Source organism: Dipteris shenzhenensis, chromosome 30 (assembly GCF_047967505.1).
Source record: "Dipteris shenzhenensis isolate YYH24624 ecotype China chromosome 30, Dip_SZ_1.0, whole genome shotgun sequence".
Lineage (NCBI taxonomy): Eukaryota > Viridiplantae > Streptophyta > Polypodiopsida > Gleicheniales > Dipteridaceae > Dipteris > Dipteris shenzhenensis.
The window spans coordinates 36929533-36952923 of NC_141625.1; the positions used below are offsets into that span (position 1 = coordinate 36929533).

The 23391-nt window shown below is 45.5% G+C and overlaps 1 protein-coding gene across 1 annotated transcript in view; it reads left to right on the forward strand.

The window, feature by feature from the left end:
• The first annotated feature begins 8120 nt into the window (after positions 1-8120).
• LOC147882060 (uncharacterized) overlaps positions 8121-23391 on the forward strand; it is a 36267-nt gene continuing 20996 nt past the window's right edge. The window contains exons 1-5 of the mRNA XM_087401767.1: positions 8121-8315; positions 8402-8631; positions 19181-19447; positions 21686-21997; positions 22190-22351. Coding sequence (XP_087257893.1) covers positions 8557-8631; positions 19181-19447; positions 21686-21997; positions 22190-22351 — 816 coding nt within the window. The 5' untranslated portion in view covers positions 8121-8315; positions 8402-8556. The remainder of the gene's footprint in view (positions 8316-8401; positions 8632-19180; positions 19448-21685; positions 21998-22189; positions 22352-23391) is intronic.

Sequence of the window (23391 nt, forward strand, 5' to 3'; positions counted from 1 at the left end):
TAATCTTGTCTCAACATCATAATATTTAGCACTTGCTTTATCAAAATTGTTTGTTGCTGAAATGCTGCTCATCATGTTTGCAGCATATTCTCTATGCACACAGACCATGGTTTGTACAGAATTGGGTCCCTTTGTCCATTTGGAATAAACAAGGCATGGAGAAGTCGCACTATAGAGCCAAGGCAGCCCACTTCAATAACTCAAGGCATGGTGGTGATGTCACTCATAGCAATGCATTGCATGAGATGTTCGACTAGTTTTTTAGATGTCTACTAGGTAGGACTTTGAATTTTGAAAGGGAAAAGGCATCAGAACTTGTAAAAGAAGTTCAAATTGTATCAAAGAATAGAAGGCATAGTTCTTGGAAAGCATCCATAGGGAGTCTAGGTGTCGCATGTTGGTTGCAAGCTAGAGAGAGAAGGGAGCAGATGGGTCCAACTAGAAACAGAAGCTATGGTGTAATTGTATACAGTTATGCAATGCATATTTTGCTTATTTTGACCATAATTTGTGTACTCACTCTTGGAGCTTGGGGTCTATGTAAGGTTAGGGAAGGTGGGGGTAGGGTGAGGGAGGGGGAAGAGAAGGGAGGGGCGAGGGTGGCAAGGGTGGAAGGAGGGGGGTGATGGCGGGAGGGGGGGGAGGATGAGAGGCCAAGGGAGGGAGGGGGGATGGGGGGGGGGAGGGGGGTGACGGCAAGAGAGGGGGGCGATGGGGGTGGGGTTGGAGGGGTTAGGGCAAGGTGAAATCCTAAACGTAATTAAAAGGGGCCTAAAAAGATGATGGGCCTATATAAAACGATTGAAAAAACCATGACTTTGATTATTTGATGGCACGAGTCAGGAATATTGCCAGACCCACAGGACGTCGCCTCCACCCTTCCTCCTCCAGCTCCACAACCTCCATGGCATCTATGCACACGAACCTCTATGAGACCATTGGTAGAACTTGTCCCAACTCTCGTGAGCCCTCGCCAACTCTCGTAAGCCCTCCCCCAACTCTCATGAGCCCTCCCCCAACTCCCAAGGGCATGATCCTTCTATAAGTCTCGTGAGCCCTCCCCTGACTCTTGTGAGACCTCCCCCAAGTTTTGTGAGCCCTCCCCCAAGTTCTGTGGGCCATCCCATGAGCCCTCCTCCAAGTCTCATGAGCATGTATCTCCTCCAAGTCTCATGAGCATGTACCCTCCAAAAACTCCCCGTGAGCCCTCCCCCAAGTTCCAAGAGCATGTGCCCTCCAAAAACTCCTAAGAGACCTCCCCCAAATCCCCTTGAGCCAACCCCAAACTCCCTGGAGGGCTCGAGATATTCATTTCACGATGTGTACGGTGGAATGACCTCCCTTGATAATCGTCAAAGAACCACCTTGATATCTTATCCCCATGAGAGACAGGTCACCCCTCCCCATGAGAGGACTCCCCCAAATGAGCAAAATGTTTTCGAGAACCTCCCCGATATCGACAAGGTTTCAGAGAGGATTCAACAAATTGCAAGAAAGAGTACATCATCCCTATCCTCATTATAGAGTCCATCATGGACATAGTTCCTATGCCCATGGAATCGCCTAGAGTCAGGACAAGTAGACGCCAAGGAAGTCCCATCACAAAGACCTCAAAAAAGGTGCAAGCTCAAGTCAGGCCATGAGAGGATAATTAGGAGGAGGATCAAAGCAAAGAAGAGCAGGACAAGAAGTTCAAAGCAAATAAGAGGCCATGGAGTGTACCTATATGGCCTCCACTAAGAGTCAGGAAGCCATACAGAGAAAGCCAAGAGCAAGGGACCTAAGGGAGATCAGACAGCTATAGAAGAGTACTGACAACCTGATCCTGCATGCTCCCTTCCATTGTGTGGTATGAGAGATAGCACAAGGGCACAAGGACAACGTGCACTTCAGCACAAGAGCTATGGGAGTGCTCCAGGAGGCTACAGAGCAAGTCACCAACTCTTTGTTTGAGGATGCCAACTTGTGTGCCAGCACGTCACGGTCATGGACAAGAACATGGCTCTGGCAAAGCAGCTATGAATGGACCCAAGCTTGAAGTCCTAGAACCCATTGGAGCCCACCCTAGGACTTAGACTACCCCCTATCCTTGAAGGCACATTGTTGTATCTGAGGCATAAGGGACGATATTTTTTAATAAAATATATCTAGATTTTGTACACTATCACATTGTTAAGTAAATTCTCCTTGTTTATGACTGACTTTATTGTTCATTTCAATGTTTATTTTTGAATTCTAACAAATCCTGGAGGAATTTTACCGTGGTGTAGAAGGCAAAAGTGTTCATGAGGAGTCCAAAATGCCCAAATTTTGCACCGTGGTGGGTTTTGAGCATTCTGGGCTCCTCCCGACATCCCAAACACTTGCCTTCTATTGCCACGGTGGAATCCCTCTAGGATTTGACAAAAATGATCATCAGAACACCCAGTATTGGTGAAAATCTTGCTAAATTGGCTAGAAATGCATTAAATTAACACAATTGAAAGGATGGAACAAATATAGCATCAACGATAAAAATAAAAGTCAAGTATCCATTGAAATATATGTTTATATTTTAGAATGTATTACAAGAGGCCTCATAGGCTATCTATCTTCTTAGCTAGTTCTATTATGATTGAGAGTAGGGGTCTTTGAATCCCCTAGTGGACTACTAGATGTAAACCTAGCTATAATAGCACTAAGATCCTCCTCTCCTGCTACCAATGACATAGCTATTATTGTCAATGCCTTGCCATGAATGTTTGATCCAAAAGCATTGATAGTGGCCAGGCCATGTACCAAAATGACCTTGTTGGCATTCCAAGTAATTTTGGAGTACCCAATAGCACGTGACAATGCCTTGCATTTCACCAGCTCCATAGGCCCTTGAGGAGAAAACTTGCTCGTGGCTCACCGAATGAGATGGGGGTTCATCGACCTTAAATTCCTCTTGCAACAATTCAACAAACATTAGAAGACCAACAAAACCAAATTATACTAGAAGACCATCAAAATACAAAACATTGTTCGAACTTACCACTACAGGGTCGTCGGCTTCTATCCCTTCCTCATTTGCAATGTTCATACAGAATGACAAGGAATCCTTCTGAGATTACATTGCTAGGATCAAACACCTCAATTCCTGCTACGAACCATATGAAAGGATGAGCAACAAATGATTGCTGCCATGCTTCCTCATCGGATTGGCAGACCCAAAGCTGCTAAGGATTATGAATCCCACTTCCTTCAAACTCTACCGCAAGTTAGCTATCCATATAAGTGATAATATGATGGATAAGGTTGTCTAGGACAAAACTACAACTCCATCAGAGGTATCACAATTGGTAAGGTCTTCCAGCACAGAGCCTACCAAGAAGGAGAAGAATGAGCCTAAGGGCTTGGATATGAGTGAGTTAGCCTCCAACTTACTGATTAGCTAGGCCAGTAGTGGAAGTTAGGGACCTCCAAGGAGACATTGAGCAACCCCCATTTGTTTCCTAGGAGAGACAACATGTGGTGCGGGGTATGCAATGTTGATCACCCCTCCAATGAGTGCCCCTGCCTTAAGGCAAGGCAAGCGCTCTACTGTGCACACTGCTATAGATGGGGAAACCACGACACCTCCCAATGCCGATTCTTGAGGGTCCTTCCCCAACTAGATCTATCAACCAAGCAAGACCCCCATTAGCCCTGACAGCCCCACCCAACCATATGAATGCAAAAGGTGTCCCTTTAGCCAATTCAAGGCAATATAAGGCACAATAGGCTCCCACCACCCACACTGGGTCCACAACCTCCCCCACCTCATATAGCTCTAGTCAATCAAGTGTTGGTGGAGGCACTAACCAATGATTGGGAGGAGTTGGAATAGGACCACCGTCACCCCGACTATTACCCTTGTGAGGAGGGAAGTGGCATCATAAGTCACTATCTTTTACATAAGGATCAGCATGTCCCAATGTTCCACAAAGCTCTCGTGGCCACAATGGCAAGAGGCATGAACTCCGTACTGCAAATGCCCAAATTCCAATGCTATACTTGCCAAGGTCCGCACAAGGCAAGTGAATGCATGTATAAGGGCTCAATGGACCCTCCTGTGTCATGCTTTAAATGCCAAGGGCTACATTTTCTAAAGGATTGTCCCTATAGGCATCTTACCTTGGTAATTCTGCCCACAACATGCCCTATGCCGTTGGGTGTTGATTGTGGAGTAGAGCATTTATTCAAGGATTTCCCCCTGAGGAGACCAGCAACTCAGCCACCCCGCCCAAGAGTACTAGCATAAACTTGCTGAGCATTGAATAGGGTCAAGTAGCGGCAGTACCCTTGAAGGTCATCATGAGAATGCAGGCCAAAGCCATAGGCAAGGAGATGAAGAAGTAGGCAAGGAAGGACAAAGTTCCCGTGTCGCAAAACCCCAAGGTGCCCCAACCCCCACAGACTAGGTCCAAGAAGGCCACCCGGGTGGGCAAAGGAATGAACCAAATGCTCATCCCAGACGGTTCAGATGAGGAGACAGCCACCCTCGCCACCTCCTCTACCTCCGAATGAGCCCTCTCCTAGGATGACCTGAGTATGCCATGTACTCCATTAGATTTGTAGTCATGGACTTTACTAGTCTGGATATGAAGCCATCCGAGGCAAGCCCTTTTTGTGAATGTCCAGACTCATACATGATTCTCTAATAACATCTATTTACAGCATGAGGAGCAAATTGTACACGTTCGCCATAGAATCCGACACAATCTATAGGACCGCATCCTTGAAACCATTCCAAACTAGTGGGAAAGAAGAGGACGAGAAGGAGGCAGATGAATTTTGGTATGCCCCTCTCTTGAAGCCAAAGCTCTCTCAGAATTGGATGCATATTCTAGCAACCATCAACGTCCCAAAAAGAATAGGGTTCCAAATAACAACCCCCGAGCACGAACGGTTGAGCACGGTGGTTCCCCTCAAGATGTTTGAAATGCTCAAACCCCGCGAGGTGAGCAAGGGGATAGTAAGGGTCAAATTGGACCTCCATGGGCTTACATATGTGGGTGCCATGACTGCTCACCATCAGCTCTCCTCCAATTGGGGATCACGGTTGAGCAAGGTTACCTCCCCCCAGTCGGCTCCATAAGTGCCATGACGAAACCCCCCTTAGGTTCAAAGCTCCCAACTCCCAAAGTCCTGAAGGCTCTCACTAGGGCCAAGAGGAATACCACTGCAAGGGGAGTGGAGCAGGAGCCAAAGAGGAGGAGGATCTACGACAGGTACCTTCCCATTACAAGGCCTACACAATCGAGGATCACAAGATCTTATACCAGTAGGCCAAGAGAACTTAGGAAGAAGGGTGCTTCCAAGGATACGACAGCCCAACCAAGGTTAAGGAGGTAAACCTAGCGTCGGAATGGGAGGACCCACAACCAGTATTCATAGTAGATGACCTTGCCCCCAACGAGGAGAATGCTTTAATTGCCCTCCTTCCAGAGTACAAGGATTGCATGGCCTGGAAATACACAGATATGAAGGGTGTGCCCATTGAAGTCATGCAACACACGATACCCATGCTAAATGATGTCACGGCAATGCATCAGCAACCCTATCATATAAATATGTGCTCATACTGAGAGAGGAGATCCAAAAACTCATAGATGCAGGATTCATCTATGAGATAGAGCATACCATTAGGGGAGAAATGGGGTCTCAAAAGGGTCTCCAATTAGTGTTTCCTAATTTCAAGGGATTAGAGAGGGATTTGAGGTGTACCAATGAGAGTGCTAGAAGTTGTGGGCAATGGTATGTTGAGGTGGAGGGTGGGCTGGCTTGCAGAGAGCCCCTATTGGTTGGTCCCCTTACACTAGGAACCACCCAAACCATTCCCCCCCCCCCAACCCATGTTTGAACCTCCTACCAGGTGTACCTCCCCCATATGAGCCCAAATCTACCTTCAATGAGATGGTAGGCTCCTTGTGGCAGATTTTTCTTCTCCCCTCCCTCTTTCTAGGGCCTCTTCCCCCCACTCATCTGGTCCAACCTGCCATTCCCTCCATTTTTGAATTGCTTCCCTTGCATTTGCCCTCTTCCCCCTCTTTCTCTACTCCCTCCTGCTCTGGCTTGCTTGCTACAGCTCCTCTGTGTGTGTGTGTGTGTCTCTCTCTCTCTCTCTCTCTCTCTCTCTCTCTCTCTCTCTCTTTCTCTCTTCCATTTGTTGTGTACCTCCCCCCCCTCTCTCTCTCCCTCTGCCCTCTCTCTCTCCCGTGCCTTTATTGGTGTTGCTCTGTGCTTCTCCATCTCCCTCTTTTGTGTCTTTGTTGGAGTTGCTCTATCCCTCTCCTTCTTCCTCTCCTATGCCTCTATTGTTGCTGCTTTGTCCCTCTCCTTCTCCCTCTTTTGTGCCTTTGTTGGAGCTTCATTGCCCTGTGTAGGAGTCCCATTCTTGTTGTTGCAACCTTTGCAAGCATGGTGAGGAGCAAGGCTACAAGACCATGCAATGTTGTGACCTCTTATGTCTTCCATAACCCCAAAAATGCATTGGATGAGTGGATCCCTTGCACCTACAGCTTAAATGACTCGATAGTGTGATGAAAGGATCAACCAAAGGTCCACATAAGCTTCCCAAGAGCAAGAGAGGTGATATCTTGCATGAGTGGAAGGGGCGCATCTTGAAGTTCAAGTTTGGGAAGAAAGGATGGCTACCAAAAGTGCAACATGTCTGCATGGGAAAAGATATGCGATTTCCTCCATCATTCAATCAATCTAGGATATCATCACACTGTGAGCCTTTCTATCTATGTACCTTTTTCACCTATAAGTGTAATGAGTCCATTTGGAAATTTTGTGTTCGGTTTCCAAGAGCTCTTATTCATGGTGGTAGATGTTGGTATCCCATTTGTCATGAAGTTGAAGAATGGTTTTGGTATTTCCATGTGTCATAATTGGAGTTGTCTAACTTAGTAGATGCCACCAAATTGAGGCTGCTAGTCATAGACATGGTGCAAGAAAATGTACCCAAAGTGTCTATGAAATCATTGTTTGAATCAACTGCAAAACATTGAGTGTATCAACTGAAATCTGGACTATCGGTGGAGAAGATAGGACTATAATATATAATCCAATCTGTTACAAGGCTTGTGACAAATGATGCCGGGAATAGCCAAGAGGCTTTACAAGGCTTGAAATGATGTGCACAATGCCAAAAAATAGCCAAATAGGCTTTACAATGATGGCATGTGTGTGTGAAATCAAATCATGTACTATCTGCCCCACTGATCAATCGATCAATACCTTTGAACACTCTTAAGTCTGCTCACTAAACTGATGAACCAAGTTTCAGGTAATGTGATGATGTGAAACCACATGCGAGCATTGGGACTGACCCTGAGTAGGAACTATTTAGGATTTTTTTGGCATGGCTTCGATTGGCTGCTTTGGAGTTCTCTCTACTATGGATGATCTGATCTACTCTAATCTATATCTAGACCAACCATCGAGTGATGAAAAAGCAACAAATAATTCATTTTCTTTGTTTGTTTTAGATTCTGGGTCAGATGCATCGATGTAGAGGCTGATGTGCATGTAGGAAGTGGATTTGTTGGCAAGGCTGAACAGTGAGTGATACTTGCACCGAAATGTGTGCGTGATGAGACAAATGTGTAGAACACAAAAAATCGATCGATTTTTCTTTTTGGAGTGCCGACAAATTCTTCCTAGATCAAGAGATACGACTGGGGCAAAAAAAAAGGTGAAATGCACAATGATGATGTGGCAGTTGTGTGTCACATGCAAGGATGTGCTTGCCAAGAGGTGTGCCAGTGGAGCAAGGTGCCGATGTGTCACTTGTGTGCACATGTGTGCTTGCAGAAGGTCAGTACTGAGGTAGACAATCCACGTGGCACTGATGACTTGGTAGCTTTGACTTGGTTAATGTCTCTCTCTTTCAATTCATCATCTCCGTCCTCTTTTCCGCACTGCACATCTTCCTTGCTATTTTGAATCTAGGGCAGGCCTTTGAATGATTTATAATCATTCACCTTGTTCCTTTTTCAACTCTTATAGCACATGAAGAGCATAGAAATAATTTCGAATATGGATGCTAACACTCCATCTCCTCACATGTGATAAGACCTCTTGACTATTGTGGAGAAGAGCTGCTGAACAATCAAGCTGTTGTTTGTGATATTCAGAGACTCTTCACTGTTTGCAAAGATTAATCCATCGCGGTGAAGCTGATGAGATGCGTGTAATCTCGAGGCAGCTGGACAAATCGGTGAAATTGGTTTAATCTCGATTCCCAATTGACTCAGTCTCCTGCGGATCGCAAGCACCAGCGCAACAGATCGCAGAAAATTCTGGTGTTAAGCTTAGAAAACATGTGATAAGCTTAGAAAACTACCTCACATGTGATACGAGCGCTCTTGACTAGTCAATGTATGTAGAGGTCAAAAAAACACGTGGAATGTGAGTATTGACACAAATGAGAGAGTATTGCAAGAGTATTGGCACAACTGAGAGAGTATTGCAAGACTCCAACAATTCCATCAACAAGTGAGCATCACTTTAATTGAATTCCGACACTTCCATCGAGCTCCAACAATGGGTCCTTCCAAAATCTTGTTTCCCGTCTGTGATCTCTCTTCCTCGTCCGGCAAAGTCATCAATTACGCCGTGGTATGCTACGCTTCTTGCAGTTTTGAACATTTTTCATTCAAATCATTCAGCCTTTATGCAATGTGACAAAGACGAATCGTGCATCGTCTTTGGACTCCGCGTTTTAGCTCCGTAGTTTGAAAGAGCGCCTCTGCGAATGTAGAGAAGTAATGAATCAGGCTGAATGACATAAATCATCTAAGAAGCTCGATTTGAATTTAGTACCACAGCCCACTTTTCTCTCCCGAACCCGACGATCATTATGCGATTCATAGTAGTAGAAGTGGTTGGTGTACGTTTAGATGTCATTGGAGGTCCGTAAACGTGGGAGACTCGGAGAGATTACGCCAGCAGCAAAGGTCTTAGCGACGGCGGCGTTGAAGGAGAGAAATCCTTCCTTGTATTTAGATATGGTATTGGTAGTGTTTCCATGGGTATTCTTATTTCCTCGAGTTTGGCTCGCGTCGCTTTGCACGTCCCACAGGATGTACATTTATCGGTTCAGCGTGCATGATGTATGTACATACATGCGTTTGGCATTGACGTTAACATTTCGTTCCTTTTGCGAAAAGTAATATATTCTCTTTCTTCTGAGGCAAGGAAAATGCAAATTATACTCCTTTCAAATATTGGTCCTGATTTTGACTCTTGGTCTTGATTTTTGTTGCAAAGCACGTGAACAAACTCATGTATCACATTGTTAGTACTGCCCTTGATGCCGTGTAATGGAAACGTTTTGAGTTTATCTAAGATCTTTCTTAAGGATTGGAGTTGGTTAATTTTGGTTGCAACTTTGACTGAGGTTAAAGGTAATACTATTTCTTCTATATACACTTTAGTCCTAAATCAAAGTGGACATGGAACTTTGACTGAGGTCAAAGGTAATACTATTTCTTCAAGATTGTACCTACAATATGAAATTGCTCAAGCCCAATGACCTTGTTTGTATGTGTGGGTTTGTTTTGGGTAAAACACTCCACATCCTAATTGACTTTGATAGTTATCACGATTTCATTGAATGCCAAACTTGTGCAGAAATTGGAGTGCTGGCACACAACCAAGTGACCATGTCTATAAAGTGGGCATGGCGGTTGGGATCGATGTGTGACAGAGATTCCCATTGGCATACATACTCACATGGATAATCTAGACTTTATGCTAATGAATCTAGATCAAATTGGGGAGAATGGTTCCATAAACAAAATGTCCAAACTGATTAGTAGGGTCTCATTAAAGAGGGTGTACCACCATGTATTACAAGGTGATTTTGATATTCCATTTTGTACTCTTGTAAACTCGTTGGAAGTTGCAAATTGTGAGTATGAAGTGTATCAAATCTGATTGGGTATATAAATTTTCATCTGAAGTTAATAGTATGTCTGAGCCTTCTAAATTAGATGCATGGGAAACACGAGCACTTGCAAAAATAAAAACAACTTTCTTTTGAGTTAGTGCATGGTTTACTACTAGATAGGTCGCCGGTAGATCATAAGATACAATTACTTCCAGGGGTTCAACCTGCAAACATGACACCTTATAGAAGATGACGTATCTCAACTGCTATCGGAATACCTACAAACGGGGCAAATAAGAAGAAGTAAATCCCCGTGGGGTTCATTGGTGCTACAAAAGTTCAAGAAGGATGAAAGTCGAAGGATGTGCATAAATGATAAGAAATCGAATAAGGTTTGAATCAAGGATCGGTATACAAGGAGTTGCCTATTTACAAAGATTGATCTTAGTACTAGTTATCACTAGATATGAATAGCTGAGGAAGGCATCTTTAAGATGGATTCTGAATGGATATGGCCATTATGAGTTCCTTGTACTTTCTTTTGGACTCACGAATGCTCCTATGACATTTCAATAGATGATAAATGATATTTTTGAGATTGTCTAGGAAAATTTGTGGTTATTTTCTTAGATGATATTATGCTATAGACTAGTACTCTTGACGAGCATATCAGGCATCCCCATCTTGTATTTGAGATACTAAAACGTGAGAAATTGTATGCAAAGGGGTCTAAGAGTGAGTTCTCTTGTATCTTGGATACAAGATTTCCTGAGAGGGCATGAGCATTGATCATGAGAGGATCCAGATGGTTTTGGATCGGCCTGTTCCTCAAACAGTAAGGCAACTTCAAGCATTCTAGGATCCAATGTCTTTGTAAAGAAGTGAGTGAGTGACTATTTGAAGCTAACTGTTCGTTTAAACGAACCTCCTTAAAGGATGCGGACCTTAGTTTTATACCCTAGGATGAAAACCTTGATGAGGCTTTTCAGATTCTCAAGATTGAGGTGAGAGAGTCACCTATATTGGCTTTGTTGAATCCTAGATGACCATTCGTGGTCGAGGCTGATGCTAGTATTTTGTGGCACCTGCAGCTTTATCCAAGAGGATCGACTTGTAGCTTTTTACTCATGGAGAGGAATTATATGCAGTTATTCACGCATTGAAAACTTGGAGACTATCTCTATGGGATCCAAGTTTGTTGTATTGAGAGACCATGAGTCTATCAAAACATCTGTAATAGGCCTGAGTTGAGAGACCATGAGATTATCAAAACATCTATAATAGGCCTGAGTTGAGAAGAAGGCAGGCACAGTGGGCTAAATTAATGCAAGATTTTGACATGGAGATGAGGTACTGGAAGGGTACCTTAAATGGGATTGCCTATGCTTTGAGTCACAGTGGTGAGGTACACTCTTGAGCTTTAACTAGCCTCTATGATTCCCTGATAGGGCTATGTAGAACCGGCAGTCATTTTGGTCGATATTGGTAGCAAGTCCATACAAGGAGCTCCATACAAGTTCTACATTCGGAATGGGTTATTGTTTTGCGTTCTTGATGTCGCCGAGATTAGGAGGAGGATCCCATATGAATGTTATGGCACTCTGACTGAAGGTCATCGAATAATTCAGCTTAACTTATGATTGAATAAATTACACGTTTTACTAGCCTAAGATAAAGGCCGGAATGATTGATTGTGTGGTAAAATGCCAGTAGTGTCAGGTAAATAAAGCAGAACGCCTAAAGGGTAGAAGGTTGTTGCATCCTCTAGATATCCTTGGAAGTAAATGGGATAGTATTTCCATGGACTTCACGTTGGGGTTACGCCAAACTGATTGAGGGAACTTATTGGGTAGTGGTAAAGGTAGACAAAGATGGCAATATTTTTACCTACCAAGACAACTGTGAAGGCTACTAAACTGGCTCACAAGTTTTTCGAGCAGCTGTTCAGATTATCTGGGTTGCCTTGAGACATAATCAGTGATAGAGATCCAAAGTTCTCTGGACGGAAGTGTTTCAAAACTTGGGAACTACTTTGAGTATGACTTTCGTTGATCATCCTAAGTGTGATGGGCAAATGAGAGGGTGGATCAAGGTGGTTCGCTTTCTAGTTGTCTTATTGTTATTTCTTATTGCATTATGAAGTGTGTCTAAGGTTAGATCCTTGAGGCAACTCTACAATAGGCCTAGCGAGCACCCGCCCATCTGAGGCACCATCATTGTAGCATCTCGGCATCAGGTTGCCTCATGCCAAGGTCCTAGCCGGGACCAGGCAAAGCTTCTGTCATGTGCCCTTGACATGATACAGGACACATGACAGGATATGACAGAGCTCCTCTGGACACATGGAGTTTCTTTCTTGCAGTTCATATTTTCATTAATACATCTTTCTTAGAGGTCTGATAGCTTCCAATGTCTGTTTCAATGTCTTCACTTTGGCTATATCCACATCTGAGTCATTCACTTGAACAATGAGATGCCAAGTGTCCTTCTAGAATTCCTGGACTATGAGCTCCAGATGAGCTCTGCACTGAGTGATCCTCCAGTAACAGCGTACTCGTTTGGCTTGTAGATGTCCCTGTCTCCACCATGAAGGTTTCAACAGGTTCATCGTGTTTCTTCCGGTAACTTGGAGCCAAGATTTGAAGAAGCACCAAGACTTCTCCCTCTGCCTACCAGGAAGGCTTTCACCCTCCAGTCTCTCCACACCTAAGAAACATAAAGCAAAGACTTTGCCCATAGCATGCTACTAAAGTCTAAATGTGTGCACAAAGAGTATACATACCAATGAATCCACCCATTTGCATGCTTGCTTTGAAAACAAGCCAGGTACCATATGCTGGCACCCACAACATCCCTGTGTAAACTTGTAGAGACAGCTGCAGTGTCCCTGCATCCATCTAACTTTGATCCTTGAGGTCCTCTCAAAGACACCTCCCTCATGCAAGTGATATCAGTGTACAAAAGGTGTGCACAGTGTGCTACCATCTAGCCTCAGCCTGCATTCTCTCCTAGAGCTTCATTGGGCCGCATAGTGATGCCCCGCAAAGACACCTTGTTGCCAGTGGTTGCTCCGTGTTCCTTGACCTCCTTGCTGCTTCCATTTGCAGCCAATGATGAGGCACACGTCTCTCTTGATGCCTGTCCTTCCTAGTGCTGCATAGGCATCCTGGTATTAGAACCTTCTGTGGGTGTTTAGGACGTTCCTGCTGTTGGGCAAGGCGCCTAGAACCCTGGAGAGTGAATAAGGAATATCCCCCCAGGGGCCCTTTATATAGGGCTTGGAATCCCCTGAAACATGCCTGACCAGTCTGCAGATTGGCCCGGCCCAGTCTTGCAGACATGTGTCCATCCAAACACTGCGACCTGCTTCCAAGGGGCAGCACTCCATGCTGCGCCTGTCTGCTGCACATTTCCAGCCTGCCCTTACCTGTCTAACTGCTTTAGATTACACCTGTTTGCTGCACAGGTCTGCAGATCTGTTTGCAGCCTCTTGGCCATGACAGCCCATTTTGGCTGCCCTTGCAAGGTGTCCTTTGCTCTAGGCTTGTGCTGCCTTAGTCACTGTCTTCTGACAGATTTTCTTGCAGTCCATGCTGCCTACATGGCACCTTGCATGCTACCCATGTGGCAGCCCTTCCTTGCATCCCAAACATGTAGCTTGCATACCTTGATGGTACACCTCCCCCTGTCCTCCTTAGTGGGGGCTCACAGGTGGGGAGGTGACCCAAATAAATCCAATGACATCAGCTTTGTTCCCAGAACAATTTGAGCAAAAATTGTTCTCCTTCACCTCCAAAGGTCTCTGGTCCCTCTGGCTCTTCAGACCATCTCATCAGTACCCCGCGACCTCCAACAGCCCCCGTGGGCTGTCCTGATCTGTCCCGCGCAATCGCAACCTGCAGCAAGGGTGTCCAGGCTGTCCCGCACGATCACGATCTGCAGCAAGGGTGCCTGCACCCTTGCGACCTGGGACCAGACCCGCTATAAGCCCTCTCCCCCTCCTTGAATTTCAGCCCAAAAAACTCACAGCATCATTTGAGAAAAACAGAGAATAGAAAAGGACAATGGCCAAAGGGGAAAAAGGTGATGCACCATCCCTGGCGGTGACTGCACCGATATTGACAGTACCTGGGGAAGCGGTAGAGTTTACAGCATCCTTGCCATCAGGACCCCCTCTCAGCCCAACCCGCTATCCCATCACCGCACATACACAGTTTGCCTCTTTCCTGTCACCCCTACCCCTCACTCAGCCATCCTTCCCCCTCTCAGTAGGTCCTTCCACTCCCACACTCCAGGTGTCCCCTCACCATGCCTCACTTCAGCCACCCTTCACACCACACCCATACACGCTCCACAGCCACACGATCCTGTCAGATTCCTGGGACCATGTTCCCTTTGAGAGACATTGCCTCTGTACACGAGAGTCAGAGCAGGAACGTCTCTTCCACAGCCTGAGCCAGGAGATAGCACAACTCTGGAGGGAGATGGCAACCGCAATGACAACTCCACACAGTGGAACAGCAGAGGACGCTGTTGAGGCACAGATAGCCGCTAAGAAGTCAGCCATTGCAAAGACCTCTAGGTGGGTGAATGTAGCGGAACCTGCGAAGGCCACCGTTTCAGCCACCATTTTGGAGCAGCTTTCCACGAGGACAAGATGGTGATTCTGTAGAGTTGCATTGCGATCTCCAAGAACTAGTGTTTTGTGTTTTTATGCAACACATCGAGAGTTCAGTGCTGTTTCATCAGGGTTGATTCAAGACCAACAATCTGAATTAGTGTCATGGCCATCCCTCAGCGAGTGGCCATTCGTGTAGGCGTAGGGCAGCCACGAGGGCTGTGAGACCCCCAAGAGGAAGGCACAGAACAACACGATGCAGATCAGGGTAGCAGGAAGTGAGTAGAATGCATGGACAGCCATGCCATATCAGCACCCGCATCACAAAGGACACGTGGCCAGCCACCCAAGATACCACATTAGCATCCACACAACAAAGTCCACTGAGACTGCCATGTAAGCAATCTACTTCTAGCCGTGTAGGCTGTAGCAGGGCCAACAAATGGCATTCATCCCGATAGACCAATCGAACCTTCTCCTCCAGTTGGCTTAGAGCTAGGGGTTTTAAATGAAGCAACCACATAGGCTTACTTTATGCATGTGCATAGCCATAGGATGGATATACACTCAAAGGGTTTTACAGCCTATCCACCAGGGCAATAAGGATCAGCAGAGATTGTCATGTTCGAGAAACATGTCAGGCAAGTGGACATTGAAGCCCTAAGAGACCAACCAGCATTGATGGATATTAACCATGAGGACGATGTGGAGAAGAATGAAGTCAAGGAGGGAAAGTCCGTGCAACTGTAAGAGCAACTACCATGGTCATCTCATGCAAAGGACTGAGTTCCTTGATGGTGCATGAAGACCCCGGAGGAGTCCGATACATTGGTTGATGATACAGGCGGATGAGTGCAAATTGCGATTCAAGAAACCAAGTCAACTTGGTTGGTCATGCCTTGATTGACATTCAAGAATCAAAGGCTTTGGAAGACGCAAAGGGAAACTCACAATGGGGGATATCCATGAGGATTGAGATGCATTTAATACTTCGCAACATCACTTTGGACTTGTCTCAAGAACAGGGGTTAACAACCGGGGGGGGAGGGGCGGGGGGCTAATACAACCAGCAAATCCCTCGCGGCGTGGTGATGTAGAAAACTCCTGCAGGCCATGCCTTGTAGAACCACTCCCGCCTTTCAGCGGTTGCCGATGCCCTGTACTCCCAGGTGGCACACAGCGTATAGATGATATCCTGCCAAATAGCGACCAGAGTGGCTGACGGCGGAGCCCGATGTCCCCGCATCATTTTGACTCTGAAAAAACAAGTAATTCCAATGACTCTGCATCGTGCCGGCCTAGACACTACCATAGGCAGTGAGCTGGATTCTCGGGAGGCAGGCTGGCTTGCCAGGCAGAGGGGTTTCTTTTCTGGTTGGCGCCTTTGACAGATTTTCTTGCAGTCCATGCTGCCTACATGGCACCTTGCATGCTACCCATGTGGCAGCCCTTCCTTGCATCCCAAACATGTAGCTTGCATACCTTGATGGTACACCTCCCCCTGTCCTCCTTAGTGGGGGCTCACAGGTGGGGAGGTGACCCAAATAAATCCAATGACATCAGCTTTGTTCCCAGAACAATTTGAACAAAAATTGTTCTCCTTCACCTCCAAAGGTCTCTGGTCCCTCTGGCTCTTCAGACCATCTCATCAGTACCCCACGACCTCCAACAGCCCCCGTGGGCTGTCCTGATCTGTCCCGCACCATCGCGATCTGCAGCAAGGGTGCCCGCACCCTTGCGACCTGGGACCATACCCGCTATAAGCCCTCTCCCCTCCTTGAATTTCAGCCCAAAAAACTCACAGCATCATTTGAGAAAAACAGAGAATAGAAAAGGACAATGGCCAAAGGGGAAAAAGGTGATGCACCATCTCTGGCGGTGACTGCACCGATATTGACAGTACCTGGGGAAGCGGTAGAGTTTACAGCATCCTTGCCATCAGGACCCCCTCTCAGCCCAACCCGCTATCCCATCACCGCACATACACAGTTTGCCTCTTTCCTGTCACCCCTACCCCTCACTCAGCCATCCTTCCCCCTCTCAGTAGGTCCTTCCACTCCCACACTCCAGGTGTCCCCTCACCATGCCTCACTTCAGCCCCCATTCACACCACACCCATACACACTCCACAGCGACACGATCCCATCATACATTGCCTCTGTACACGAGAGGCAGAGCAGGAACGTCTCATCCACAGCCTGAGCCAGGAGATAGCACAACTCTGGAGGGAGATGGCAACCGCAATGACAACTCCACACAGTGAACCAGCAGAGGACGCTGTTGAGGCACTGATAGCCGCTAAGAAGTCAGCCATTGCAAAGACCTCTAGGTGGGTGAATGTAGCGGAACCTGGAAGGCCACTGTTTCAGCCACCATTTTGGAGCAGCTTTCCACGAGGACAAGATGGTGATTCTGTAGAGTTGCATTGCGATCTCCAAGAACTAGTGTTTCGTGTTTTGATGCAACACATCGAGAGTTGTCATGGCCATCCCTCAGCGAGTGGCCATTTGTGTAGGCGTAGGGCAGCCACGAGGGCTGTGAGACCCCCAGGAGGAAGGCACAGAACAACACGATGCAGACCAGGGTAGCAGGAAGTGAGTAGAATGCGTGGACAGCCATGCCATATCAGCACCCGCATCACAAAGGACACGTGGCCAGCCACCCAAGATACCACATTAGCATCCACACAACAAAGTCCACTGAGACTGCCATGTAAGCAATCTACTTCTAGCAGTGTAGGCTGTAGCAGGGCCAACAATTGGCATTCATCCCGATAGACCAATCGAACCTTCTCCTCTAGTTGGCTTAGAGCTAGGGGTTTTAAATGAAGCAACCACATAGGCTTACTTTATGCATGTGCATAGCCATAGGATGGATATACACTCAAAGGGTTTTACAGCCTATCCACCAAGGCAATAAGGATCAGCAGAGATTGTCATGTTCGAGAAACATGTCAGGCGAGTGGATATTGAAGCCCTAAGAGACCAACCAGCATTGATGGATATTAACCATGAGGATGATGTGGAGAAGAATGAAGTCAAGGAGGGAAAGTCCGTGCAACTGTAAGAGCAACTACCATGGTCATCTCATGCAAAGGACTGAGTTCCTTGATGGTGCATGAAGACTCCGGAGGAGTCCGATACATTGGTTGATGATACAGGCGGATGAGTGCAAATTGCAATTCAAGAAACCAAGTCAACTTGGTTGGTCATGCCTTGATTGACATTCAAGAATCAAAGGCTTTGGAAGACGCGAAGGGAAACTCACAATGGGGGATATCCATGAGGATTGAGATGCATTTAATACTTCGCAACATCACTTTGGACTTAATGTCTAGGCTGGCACGATGCAGAGTCATTGGAATTACTTGTTTTTTCAAAGTCAAAATGATGCGGGGACATCGGGCTCCGCCGTCAGCCACTCTGGTTGCTATTTGGCAGGATATCAACTATACGCTGCACGCCACCTGGGAGTATAGGGCATCGGCAACCGCTGAAAGGCGGGAGCGGTTCTACAAGGCATGGCCTGCAGGAGTTTTCTACATCATCACGCCGCGAGGGATTTGCTGGTTGTATTAGTCCCCCCCCCCTCCCCCCCCGGTTGTTAACCCCTGTTCTTGAGACACCATAGGCAGTGAGCTGGATTCTTGGGAGGCAGGCTGGCTTGTCAGGCAGAGGGGTTTCTTTTCTGGTTGGCGCCTTTGGGACAGCCGACTTGTATTGTTTCAGTGTTTCCAAGCATTAATAGAAAGTTTCTTTTTTTGTATTAAAAAGATTTGTCACTTAAAGTCGTGCTCTCTAATCCTTTTTAAGGATTCAGTTTTTTTTTAAATTTGAACCATCATTTGAAGTAAATACCCTCCACTCAAGCATCCAGAACAACGTAGTGTGGTAGGTTATCAGATATGCAGAGGAGGATTTCTGGGACAGTTCCCTCCCTGTAGTACCATGCAGTGTAGCAACTATTGTGTTATGGTTTAAACGAGGGCAAATAAGGGATACTGGGCAAAAGGTGCTGTTGATATAAGGAAAAATACTCAAATTTTGTTTTAGTGAAGTAACATAAAGTAGACAGTTCCCTCCCTGTAGTACCATGCAGTGTAACAACTATTAGATAAGCAGAGTAGGATTTCTGGAATAGTTCACTCCCTGTAGTACCATGCAGTGTAACAACTATTAGATATGCAGAGTAGGATTTCTGGGACAGTTCACTCCCTATAGTACCATGCAGTGTAACAACTATTCTAATACGTTTTAAACGAGGGGAAATAACAGATAATGGAGAAAAGGTGCTGTTGATATTAGGAAAAATACTCAAATTTAGTGAAGGAATAAGGGACAGTTCCTTCCATGTAGTACCATGCAGTGTAACAACTATTCTGTTATGGTTTAAATGAGGGCAAATAAGGGATAATGTATAAAAGGTGCTTTGATATGAGGAAAAATACTCAATTTTTGTTTTAGTGAAGTAACATAAAATAGAAAGAAATCTCAGTAGCTACTGTTTGCTTCGTGATGCTTCCATTTATAGATGCTGTGAAGAGGAGGAGGAAATTGTGGGGCTGGCAATTGCAAACTTAAGTTGGTCCATACGTTACTTAAATAGAGAGTAATTGTTTCTTCCCCATATTTGTCAAGCTTCCTAATTTCTTATTGCAGGTGGATGCTTTCACAGGGACACCTTTCAAAGGCAATCCTGCCGCTATATGCTTGCTTCCTGCTTGGCAGGAAAGTCATTGGATGCAGCAGGTGGCATCAGAATTCAATCTTTCTCAAACAGCATTCCTAGTAAGAAGGTCTGCAGCGTCAAGTGAATCATATGATGGTGGAAGTGAAGGGACACAGTGTGAGCAGAGGATGAAATGCATATTACCTGATGACACAGACCATGATTTTGATATCAGATGGTTCACTCCCAATTCAGAGGTATATTTCCATTCTTATTGCTCTACTGTAGACATGGTACAACTGTCATCTAATTTTTTGTCTTCAAGGTCCTCCCCACTGCAAGCTGTTTTCTTTCCTCATTATGGCTATGTTGGGATTATCTAATATCTCCACAAATTTGATAGGATTTACGGGAGTATAAATGAAAGGTATTTGGGTGTGCACATCAACGTTTATCTCGGACAGCAACTTCACCTTGTTTCCATGCCTCCCCATTGCTCTCATTTGGCATTGGCTTCACAACAGTCTTGGCATTCTCTTTCAGCACCTTATCATCACATTGGCAAGCACTACACACCTCCTCCAAAGTTGGCAGGATAAGTTGCACTGCTCGCTGTGAGATGTGGGCATTTGTCAGGATTCAGACTCGTCTGCTTTTGTCCTACCACACAACCACACGTGACATTTGCAAGCCATTAGTGTGGCTCATCTTTTTGGAACTCAGTTCATCCACACAAGGAACCCGTGCAAACTCATTCTAGGAGTAGAACAGAAAAACATGTGATGTAGATTACTCCAAAGATGAACAAAACCTTTCCAAAGATACTGGAATCTTTCGAAACCCAGATGGCAGCTTATACTTGGGTACTGATTAGATCATAAGTGTAGCTTTGCTTACTAAGTTATTTATATTTTTATTTGTCTCATTTACCGATAATTTTTTCTAAAGTCACAGACTCCCTTCTTTCCTTAGGTCTTTTGCTTGTTTTATGAAAAATTTAATTTGTAATTGGATATATTCTAGTCTTATGAACTTTGAAGGTATATATATGGACACAACCTAATACAAAAGCATGCTCAATGTGTCACCATCTAGTAGTCACTGTACTGCCTAAATGTGAACATTTGGGATCTTATAAAGCTGTCCTCTAGTCTGCGTGCTCACCAAGAACTTCAGTGGGCTGGCTGTTGTAATACCTTTCTGGGCACTCCTTGAATACTGAGCCCTGGCCTCCCTGCTGCTCTAGATGCAGCCAATATTGAGGCACAAGATGGATACTGGATCCCCAAAAGTAGGGCCCTTTTATAGAGCAAATGCCCTCAAGATCTGGCTGACTCAAATTATAGTTCAGGCAACCAGATCTACAGACTGGGCTGGCCCAGTCAGCAATTGCCGATTGGAGTGCCATGTGGCAGGCCCCTACTGGTCCACCACCTGTTGTACTAGTGTCTGTTGCACAGAGCTGGCCTTGTCTCAGTGGCCTACAAATAAGGCCTGTACGAGTGACCCTACCTGCTACAGACTGCCAACAATTCCTGCTCATTTACCGTCTTGTTGCAGGCATGCACATGGGCCCTCAGCAGACTCGAACATAATACAAATGCTGATCCACATGCTTTTGCAGGTGCTTGCCTTTTTGCCCTCTTTCAGGGTCTGTGTAGCAGTCCCATATGCTGCTCAAATGGCAGCCTCTCTCTCTCTCTCTCTCTCTCTCTCTGTGTTCAACCCCCGTTGCTTCCTCTTTCTCAGCCCACGTGGCTTCCCTCAAATCCCGTAACCTAGGGCAGGTCATCCTGCCCCATGTCCTCATCATTTGGGGGCTCCTAGGTGGGGAGGTGACTACTATATTCCAACATCCCCTCTCACCGACCCACTGTGGGCCTATTCCCACTCATTGATGTAGATGCTCCATCAGCTTACATGGAGAAGTTCTCAAGAACAAGGTGGAGACGTCCTTCATCTTAGTCCTTGAACCTGCAACCCCTTTTCCTGTAATCTACCTCCACCAAGGTAAACCATCTTGGAACACAGGTACAATCCAGGTAGCACCAACTGTCCATGGTATCACTCTCCTCATCACAAACACGCCAGCGTCCTCGAGCAATCCTTTCACCACCCTCGCGGTCATCATCGGTCCCTCTCAAAATCCAAGGACAGCCTAATTGCTGTACTTTGGCACCATCCGTAACCACGTAACACACTCGAGCAATGAATCAGTAGAGACCTTGTGATATGGGTGCTATTGGGATTATTTGATCCAGGGCGAACACATAGTAAGTGGAATTCTTACTTGGGAGGGCATTTCAGCTATGCTCTTAAGGACCAAAACATATCTCGAAGATGAGCTCACATCCCCTTCTGGGGAAACACTAATGGAATGGCATGATTGAGGTCAAGGAATCTAGGAAAGCATGCAAGTGTAATACAACGTAATGGCAAAGTGATGATAGTATGTAAGATTGTGACAAGGAATTATGCTTTATTATTTTGGACAGGTTGATCTCTGTGGGCATGCGACTTTGGCATCTGCCTACCTGCTTTTTGCGTCCAGGGTTGTGGATGGAAAATTGATTCACTTTCATACTCAAAGAAGAGGAGTCTTGACTGCATGCAGAGTTGAAACATTTGCAAATGAAGGTGACGGTAATGTTACAGATGGGCTATACCCTCCTGATAAGTTTTTGGTGGAATTAAATTTTCCTATCTTACCATCCACTGAGTGCAACTCCGAGCTGGCAATTTTATCAAACACCTTCAAAGATGTTACCCCTGTGTCTTTTAGGAAGACTATTGCTAATGATCTCCTGGTAGGAATCTTTTCTCTTGTAATATTTTTAAGCTACGATCAAGGCATTAGCTCGTTTAGGCTCTATTATCTCTCATGGACCTTTTGGTCTTGCGTAGACATTAATAAACTTTCTTTCTTTCTCTTGCTGAAATTTGTGAATAAAATAGCGGTACTGATATGTACATATGAGCTGACCTAAATTTTCTTTAAGGTGGAGCTTTCCTCAGGAAAGGAAGTAGAGGCTCTCACACCTTGTTTTGATGAAATGAGAAAGAGCTCGGCTAGAGGGATCATAGTGACAGGACCAGCACCCAATCATGTGGGCTATGATTTTAACTCTCGGTTCTTTGCCCCAAAAGTTGGTATAGATGAGGTAAGGTTATGTTTGAAGGGCGTTTTTTGTTTTGCATGTACTTTCCTTATGAATATTTTTCTGTTGACTTTGAGATTTTTAGTATCATTGCTGAATAGGGCATGAATAATTCTAATGTAATGAGACATAAATATCTTTTGCTAAAACCACACTTTTGAATGCCACACAGATGGTGTGCACACATGCGTTGACAGTAACTCTTGTAACAATTGGATAAAACTCTTGAAAGAAGTAGAATATCTAAGAAATTGAGTTATGGCAATAGGACAATTTCTGGAAGTGGTGCACTTTTAAGAAATTTGAAACAAGAAAATCAGAATAATTGTGTTGGCTAATAGCTTGTTTTCCTTCTGTTTATGTACTGTATATGATCTTAGTGACATCTTGGTAGTCTGGTAGTCCTGTGCAGTAATTTTGGTAGGCTAGTTGTGGCTGATGCTACACAGCTCATAGGTTGACATATGAGTTTATTCTATGAAGAACGGTCTGTCAATTTGATCCTCTCTAGTTAACATGTAATGCTTGTTTGTGCCATGCAGTCTTTATTGATTTTGCGGACCTCAATAGAGTGTACTCTGATTACTCTCTATCGCGCATGTGGTCTCTGCGCCCCTATCTCGGTGGTACCATGTGGGCTGCTGATCCAGACTGCTCTCATGTCGGCTAGCTCCTCCTCCTCCACTCCACTGTGTCCTGGGGCTGACTCACATGTATAGAAGTCAGTGACGCGTCGCTGTGCCCCCTGTGGCCCCATCCACTCATCCATCATGCGTGAAAACTGATCTCCCATAATAGCATCAAACACCATTGGGGACCACTTCTCCAACCCTATGGAGGCGAACTGGAATCGACATCCACAACCTTTCAATATGTTGGTCAATGGTACCTTGATTTAGAATAATCACGTACGATTTCCTTAAAAAACACAGTAAACCCTAGGATAGAACGAAGTTGTTTCACAGTCTAAGGTATTGGCCAATCCAAACCTTTTCAATAAGATCTAGATCAATGCTAATACCTTCCCTAGAAATCATGTGTGC